At 55.5% G+C, this 8,305-nt stretch overlaps 1 protein-coding gene across 4 annotated transcripts in view; it reads right to left on the bottom strand.

The window, feature by feature from the left end:
• CACNA1I (calcium voltage-gated channel subunit alpha1 I) overlaps positions 1–8,305 on the bottom strand; it is a 130,841-nt gene that overhangs the window by 42,350 nt on the left and 80,186 nt on the right. For all 4 annotated transcript variants that reach the window (XM_045290357.1, XM_004700676.2, XM_045290369.1 and 1 more), the window contains exons 6-8: positions 4,339–4,654; positions 3,214–3,306; positions 275–584 (exon numbers count right to left, since the gene is read on the bottom strand). In XM_045290357.1, the coding sequence (XP_045146292.1) occupies positions 275–584; positions 3,214–3,306; positions 4,339–4,654 (719 nt within the window). The remainder of the gene's footprint in view (positions 1–274; positions 585–3,213; positions 3,307–4,338; positions 4,655–8,305) is intronic.

Genomic DNA, 8,305 nt, shown 5'->3' with positions numbered 1-8,305 from the left:
GGGGCCACACAGGCCTGGCAGGGAGATCCCTCTGGGCAAGGGCCATGTCTGCACCCGAGCTCGCTGAGCTGGCGGGGAAGGCCTGCCTGTGACGGGGACAGGGGCCTAAGATCAGCACGGATGGTACAGGAAGCGCCTGGACATGGAATGAAAGCCTGAGGCTCTGGTCAGCAGGTCCTCCTCTTGCGTTGGGGCAATAAGATACCTGACTCCCACCAAGGGCGCCTGCCTGCGGCCTAGGGGCTGGGGGCTGGTGGGAGGCCGGGCCACTTACTGTAGTGCCTGGGCTCCTTGGCGTGGGGCCCCGGCTTGGCGGGGGGCGCCCCCGGGGCCAGCGCCTGGTGCCGGCTCTGCAGGGCCTGGTAGAGGCCCAGGGCGCGGCGCCTGGCTTTGCGTAGAATGTGGCACACGTACTGGAAGATCTCCTCGTAGCAGTCGCCGGGCTCGGCGTAGCTGGCCACCGTGCTGGAGGACAGGTAACGCTGCCGCTGCTCCAGCATCAGCCGGTGCTCCCGCTGCTTGGTCTCCGAGAACTGGGTCGCTATGACAACGAGGCACAGGTTGATCATGAAGAAGGAGCCCACCTGTGACCAACGGAAGGAGAGGACAGGGACAGGGCGGAGGGGGGAAGGAGGAGGGGGAGAGGCCAGCAGGGAGACACGGGGCGAGGCAGAGAGACAGAGGGATGGAGAGGCGGAGAAGCAGAGTCGGGCAGAAATGCAGAGGTGGGCAGAGGCAGGGACCGATGTGGCAGCCAGGAGACCAGAGAGGGAAAGGCCAGAGAGAAAAGGAGGCAGGCTCAGAGGGGGTCAGACATGGGAAGGGAAACATGGGCAGAGGCAAGGGTGGGGGGGACCCAGAGAGACAGAGGCACAGAGACACAGATAGGAACAGGAAAAGATCTCTCTGAGGCCTGGCTCTGTGATAAGGTGGGGACCCCGGGGGGTGTCGGGGGTCCAGGCAGCCCCTAGGGCCCAGGCTCCTTTCAGCCCCTTATATCCTGGCCTCAGCCTCCATCCTGCCTGGGAGGCGAGGGCCACGGCCCTCCCTGGAGTCTAAGACTGAGTCCTCCCCGGGCTCTGCTCTCTCTCTGGTCCTCTGGAGCAGGGAGGTTGGGCGAGGCTACCCCAGTAGCAGGTGAAGGACCCTGCACCTCAGGTTGGTGTCCAGGGAGCAGACCATCCCCGCTGCCGTGCCGGGGTCCACCACAGGTAGAGCCCATGTCTGGGGGGCTAGGGGCCTAGAGAGGGATGCGGACAGCCTGGCCCAGAGGACTCTGGGAAAATCCACTGGCCCCGTGGATTACCCCTCTCTCCCTTGGCCATTGAGCACGGGCTGCAGACCCTACACCCGAGGACCCACACCTGCCAGCTTTCTACCCAGCCTTGCCTCCTCGGCTGCTCGGCTGCGTGACCTGGGCAAATCTCAGGGGCCCTCTGGTCCTTGGTTTCCCTGTCTGTAACGGGAGCCTTTCCCCTCAGAAGGTGAGTGCAGGACCTGGGCATCTGACCGGGTCTGCTGGGTCTCAGAGTCCTCCCCTCGTGCCGGCCACACTCCACAGAGGCCCCGGATGTGGGGGTGAACTGAGGAGGAAGTTGGTCGGGCTCTGCTTTGGACGCATGCTGCCTCCTCGGCCTCCACCAGCTCCCTGTCTCCCGGGCCAGGGCCGCCTGGACCAAGAGTCCTACTAGCCACTGCCCTCCAGTCGACTCTGACCCATAGCAAGTGATTCTGCAGGAGGGCCTGGGGCTGGCCACCGGGGTACTGACACTGCAATGCTTTCTGGGAGCAGACAGCCTCCACTTCCGCCCTGGGAGCGGCTAGTCAGCAGCCCCGAGCTAACCCCATTGCGCCAGACGGCAGTAGGCCGGCTCCTGGGGCCCGAGGCCGAGCACCCCGGCTCGGTCTCCTGGAGCCCCTCAGAGTCAGCCGCGAGCTGTCCTCCCTGCATGCCACTTCCCAGGAACCCCAGAGAGCTCAGACTCTGCCCAGGCTCTGCTGTGCGTTCACAACTCCAGATCCCCGCCCTTGTCACCCCCTCTGAGGGTTCCAGGTCCCCCAAGTTACGCCAGTGGTTTGCCATCGTGTCCTACCCACCTCCCCCCAACCCCTGCAGGGATCTGTCTGAGTAGAGGTTTCTGCCAGCTGCCCTCCACCCAGCGGCCTTTCCCCGGCTGCCCCCTGAGTCCCAAAAGCTCCTGTGTCACCTCCTCCAGGAATCCCCCCCCATCCTCATCGCTCCTCCTTGCTCCCTAGCCTCTCATGGCACTAAAGATGCTGTGTCCTTGGCTGCAGGCAGCTCACCGTAGGATGACTCTGTGCCCTCCCCGAGGGTCTCCCAGGCCTGGTTCTACTCTGCCCGCTACACTGAGTTCGGGGCTCCCTGCACACTCTGACGAACTAGTATCTTCATCGTGTGAATGGGTGGGGAGACCCCACCAAACCTGGGCCCCTCCCTCTCCTTTTATCTGAGGTGGCTCCTCCTGAGCCAAGACCCCAGGCCTGGGGAGAGCAGGGGGAGGCTAAGCCAACAGCAGGCATCTCTCAGGTCACCTACCAACCTGTGCTGACCCCTGGGTCAAGGTTCCTCCAGCCCAGCCTGGCGCATGGGCCCCTCCCATCCCCAAGAAGTTGGCAGCCACTCTCCAGGGTGTGAATCACCTTGACATTTGGGGACCGTGCCGTGGCTGGCTGTGCCTGGCTGCAGCCAGGCATGACAAGTGCATGAGCCTGGTTCAGGGAGACAGTGTGGGAGTGGGGGGGGGGCCTGCTCTGAAGTCCAGGCGCACCTCCATCTCCCCACTCCACCCCCGCCAAGGCAAAGCTGCCTGAGAGCTAAGAGTCCAGCCCCCTCCTGAGGATTTCAGGTGCTCCCCCAGGTCATGACCATGGGAGGCTTCTTCTCTCGAAATTCTACCCAGGAGCCCTCTGCTGGGGGGGTGAGGGTGGGGGCAACAAAGGCTGAAGGGGAGAAAAGGGCGAGTGAGCCCCTGGGTGGAAGAGAAATGAAGGCAATCAAGGGTGATGGATGCACCCAGCGGCCCCTGACATGCCCTTCCACGCCTGTTGCTCCCCCTCCTGCTCCCTCCCTTCAAGACTCCCTGAGGACTCCCCAAATCCCCCTTCCCCTGACCCTTGGTCTGTGGACCTCTGAGAGGCCAGCCAGGGTCCTTCAGGACACTGTGCCTGAGGGGCGGCTTCCTGGATACTTACTATGATGAGTAAGATGAAGTAGATGAAGTTGTAGAAGGAGTGAGCATCCATCACGTAGTACATGATCTCCACCCAGCCCTCCAGGGTGATCACCTATGTCCGGGGAGAGGAGGAGGGGGCCTGAGATGGGCAGCAAGGGTCAGGGGGTGCCCAGTCCTCAAGAGGGTCAGGCAGTTCTAAACACTCTCCCCCATACTTCCCTGCAGGGTAGGCATCCTCCTCCCATTGGACAGAGGAAGAAACTGCGGTTCAGAGAGGCCCACTGCCACACAGGAAGCCCAGCCCCTTCATGGTCCCCTTTAAACCCACTGCATCAAGTGGGCATCAGGGCCAGCTTCCCTGTCCAGAGCAGGGCAGTCTGACGCTCCCCATGCTCCCTCCTGAAAAGGCGCAGGGCAGCCTCAGGAGGGACCAGCTGGGTCCGCGCCAGCTCACTGCCTGTCCAGCTACCCAAGGTGGTGCTGGGAACTGACCTTACCTCCGTGTTAGAGGTGAGGAAGCTGAGGCTGCACAGAGAACTCAAGAAGGTATCCAAGCCTTACAGCACTGCCTCTAACAGAGCCCATCCCACAGTCAGTGTGGGGAGGACATGTGTGGGATGGGGTAGGACAGGGTGCAGGGGGCAGAATGTGGCAGAGTAGAATAGGGTGGGGTGGGGTAGGGAGAATGGGGTGGGATGGGATGGAGGGGGTAGGGTAGAACGGTTGGGGGGAGGGCAGGGGAATGGGATGAGATGGGATGGGGCGAGGTGGAACAGGGAGGATGGGAGTGGGCTGGGATTGAGTGGGGTGAGTTAAATGGGGTGGTGGGGTACAGTGAGGTGGAGTGGAGAAGAGTGGGGTGGGTGGGATGGAGTCAGGTGAGGAAGGATGAAATGGGATAAGCTAAAATGGGGTGGGTGGAGTGGGGTGGGATTAAGTGGGATGAGGTGGGGGTAGCATGAGGTAGGGTAGAGTAGAGAGAGGTGGGGTGGAATAAGGTGGGTAGGATGGGGTGGGGTTGGATGGCAGACTGTCACTAAGTGGAGTTGGGGCAACGCTTGGCACCAAGCCCTGCCAGCATACAACGGCCAGGCTGCCTCCTGCCCTTCAGATGGGCGCCCATCCAGCAGCGGCCTGGCCTCACCTGGAAGATGACGATCCAGGCATAGCCGATGTTGTCAAAGTTGATAGCGCCTTTGTGGGGGTTGGCGCTGCCCGCGCGGCACACGTTGTAGTAGCGGTTCCAGTTGACGCAGAGCCCGCTGGCGTTGAGGGCCTGCCGCCCGGCCCCAAGGTCATAGACGTCGTCCTTGGACAGGCAGCACTCTCGGCCCTGCTCCTTGAGGGGGGGGATCTCGTGGCAGCCCATGATGCCGTTGTCCCCCGACAGGGAGCAGATGAAGGGCATCTCGTCGTCATCCTCTGGCCGGTAATAGGGGGACAGGGCCACATCTCCTTGTCTGTCCAGGGGTGGGCGTAGACAGACAAGCACAAGGGAAGAATCAACTACCAGGAGGACTCCAAGCGGTGGGGCCTGCAAGCCCCTGCCTCTCTCCAAGCCTTTGCACAGTCAGCTCCCTCGCCTGGGACCCCCTTCCCCACCTTGCCGACTGTCAGAAAAGCTGTCCACTGGGGTACAGTCCTAGGGTGCCCTGCCCTGGGACCTTCTCTGACCAAGCAGGACTGGTCCCGAGCTCCCCTTGCTGTGCACACACCTCCATCACTGTCCCTGGGACACGCGGGCCCAGCTCCCTCGGCAGCCAGGAGCTCACGTGGGATCTTAGCCCCCCACCCGGCCTGGTCAGCACAGAGCCAATGAACTCAATACACACAAGCTGAGTTTTATGGATCCCATAAATCAGTGGTTCTCAACTGGTGGGTCGCAACCCCTTTGGGATCCAACGACCCTTTCACCTAAGACCATCAGAAAACACATACAGTGAACCCTCATTTATCGCGGTTAATCGGTTCTAGACCCTACCGTGATAAATGAAATTCCGCGAAGTAGGATTCCTTATTTGTAAATCAAATATTTTCGTAGTTAGAGCATAGAGGACATGAAAAAACACCCTTTAGTCACCATTACACTCGTATTACCCAATTTATTAAACGAAAAAGGGAAAATACAGTAAAACATTTTGGACGTTACAATTATCATTTATTATTTATTATATTATTTATGGCATCTGGTTTACAGTATTACATATTTCACATACAGTATTATTATACATAGTTCTTACAAATACTGTAATCAATAGCCTATGAAATGACTTAAGGGATGTACTCTACAGGTGGGTCGCCGTCTTTTTCCTCTGAAGGAGCGGGTGTAGGCAGTGGGTGCTGTTACGCAAAAATCGCAATAGCGTGAAGCCGCGGAAGTCGAAGCGCGAAGTGGCGAGGGTTCACTGTATTTCCGATGGTCTTAGGAACTGAGACACCGCTCCTCTATCGGGCTACAGGCCGGTCCGCCCACATGCAGATACGCCCACCTATGAGTCCCCGGCGTGAAGACTGTGACCCATGCTACACCATGCTTCAAGACAACATTTCACTGATTTGTCCTTAGAAATAAATATTTCACAAGATATAATGACATCTTGTTTTTGTGATGCATTATTATGTTCAATTTGTAACAATGAAAATACACCCTGCATATCAGATATTTACATGACAATTCCTAACAGTAACAAAATTACAGCTACGAAGTAGCAACGAAAATAATGTTATGGTTGGGCGTCACCACCACATGAGGAACTGTCTGAAAGGGCCGTGGCTTTAGGAAGGTTGAGAACCACTGCCGTAAATGAAGGTCAGGTCTTCTGCCTGCCCCATCCCTTCCCACTTCTGTGGCAACTAGCTGGTCGCTTCCCCTCCCTCGATTTAGATGTACTCATCTGCAAACAGAGATGAAAGTCTCCACCCTGCAGGGTTAATCTATAATTCACTGCCAAGCCCATCAAACTCCCAACATGACTTTGATCTGCAGAACCTGGCCACACAGTCCTCTTTGATTTAGCTCCAGGAGCCAGGAGCCAAAAGGCCACTTGTAAAAGAAGAAAGATGGGTGGAGACCAGGCCTATAAGAGCAAAAGAAACTGCCCCACTATAAGTACAATGATTAATATATTGTTACAATTATTAATATATACTGTGGTATTGTAACAAGGACAGAAAGAGTAATGGAATGCCATAAAGTGGGGCGACAAGCTCCTGCTCAAAGCCAAATGCAATCGATGATAAAGACCCCCAGGTCCACAAATGGCACTGGACAATTGCTGTCCACCTGGAAACCACGCTAGATCCCTACCTCACACCGTGTCTGAATATAAATCTCCTGAGAACCTGGAACCAAAAAAAGAGAGAAGCTATACATGATCTGAGTATTAATGTTACAAGCGATGGCACTTTGCAGTCCTGCGTTGGCTCTTTCGGGTGAAGGGAAATGAAGGACGAGATTTAGCGTCACAAACTCCTGGTGGATTAAAGGAACAGAAGCACAACAAGCAGGAAAGATGAGCTATCTTTAAACTCGGGCTGGGAAAGGTCTTCCTGAATAAGACACCAAGTCCCGAGTCTTCAAAAATAAATGCCTTGTTAAAGGTCGGCAGCAGGGCCCACGTACACATACAAATTTGCTGCGAGACAAAATTGATCGCACGGAGTGAAACCACAGGCAAGAGGCTGGAGTGAAGCAGAAGAAGGCAGACTTGTTCTATAAAAAGCCAGGTCGTAAGCATTTTTCCCCCAGACAACACGGTGGCCGTTATAATGACTGACTCCTGCTGCAAGAGCATGTACACAGGCAGGGGCAGCAGACACACAGACGAAGCAGGCACGGCGAGCGCTAATAACGTTATTTACAAAAGCCCGGTGTGGCCTGGAGGCCAGCGTCTGCTGTCCTCCTCCATGACGCATTTACAATTCATGGAGCGGACATCACCGTCCTTTAAAATCTCCTGTGAGTTCATAAGAAAAAGAAAAGAATCCGGGGAACCGGGGAGGGAGGGACGAAAGATAACTGCAGAGAAAATGTAGCCGAAATGAAAACCTGCAACATCTTTGTAAATGATGCTCACCTTACCAACAACAGGGGATGGAAATAAAGGCAAATGAAATCATCTTACGCCGCCCCCAACCCCCTCCGTGGCAAATCTTTAGTGTGTGCGGATACGCGTGTGGGACAGGTATGTGGAAACAGGTATTGGTGTGCCACTTAGTGGGCGTGCAAATCGACACAGCCACTCCAGAGTGTCCCTTGGCAATGGTCACTGATAATTACAGCACATGCACTCCACTCCACATATCTAAGGTTGCCCGATTCTAATACATTCCAATGTCCTTTCCTAGAGGAAGGAAAAGCCTTCCCATAAACGGTGGGGGATCAATTGCGTCACCATGCTTATTTTAATCTACGACTCCAACCGCATACACAAAAATGATTTCAAGTGGATTGCAGACTGAAATGTAAGAGGTAAGACGAGAAAACTTCTCAAAGAGAACACGGAAGAGCAATTTCATGTCCTTGGATTAGACAAAGATTTCCGACTCAGGACACACAAATCACCGCCTATGAAGGAGAGATGGAGGCTCGAGTGCATCGCAGAGGGGCTGTATGTCAGGGGAGGTCACACGTTGGAAGCTGTGTTCTGTGCTTTTCCATTGTTTGGTATTTGAAACCCAGGATTGATGAACCTGTAGGGACAGCAAGTACAACAAGGGCTCAGGGGCAGGGGGGGTACAGTGGGAAAGGGGGTGTAAAATGGAGACAGTGTAGAAGAGTCCATGGGGAAAAAGAATGTTTGGAAACTGATTGTGTTGCAATTGGACAATTCTACTTGACTTGATTGAAATATGGAATGATATGATATATATGCATGAAATCCCAACTAATGAAAAGATTGAAAAAATTGACTTTTTTGCACCTAAAAGCATCTGTCTCTCAAAAGACGCCATTAAGCAGGTGAGAACAACAACAACAACAACAATAAATGGCTGGAATGTGATCCTTGCAATGCATGTATCAAACCCAGGATGCATATCCAGGGTACACCGGTGAGTTAGTTAATTGTGCCAACCTGACCGATAATCATATGTGGGGCTAATTGAAAGGC

This window comes from Echinops telfairi, unplaced genomic scaffold (genome assembly GCF_000313985.2).
Source record: "Echinops telfairi isolate 266 unplaced genomic scaffold, ASM31398v2 ScPeMD7_2;HRSCAF=8, whole genome shotgun sequence".
Lineage (NCBI taxonomy): Eukaryota > Metazoa > Chordata > Mammalia > Afrosoricida > Tenrecidae > Echinops > Echinops telfairi.
Note: the sequence above shows the minus strand (reverse complement) of the source record. Positions and strands in the feature narration are given on the sequence as shown.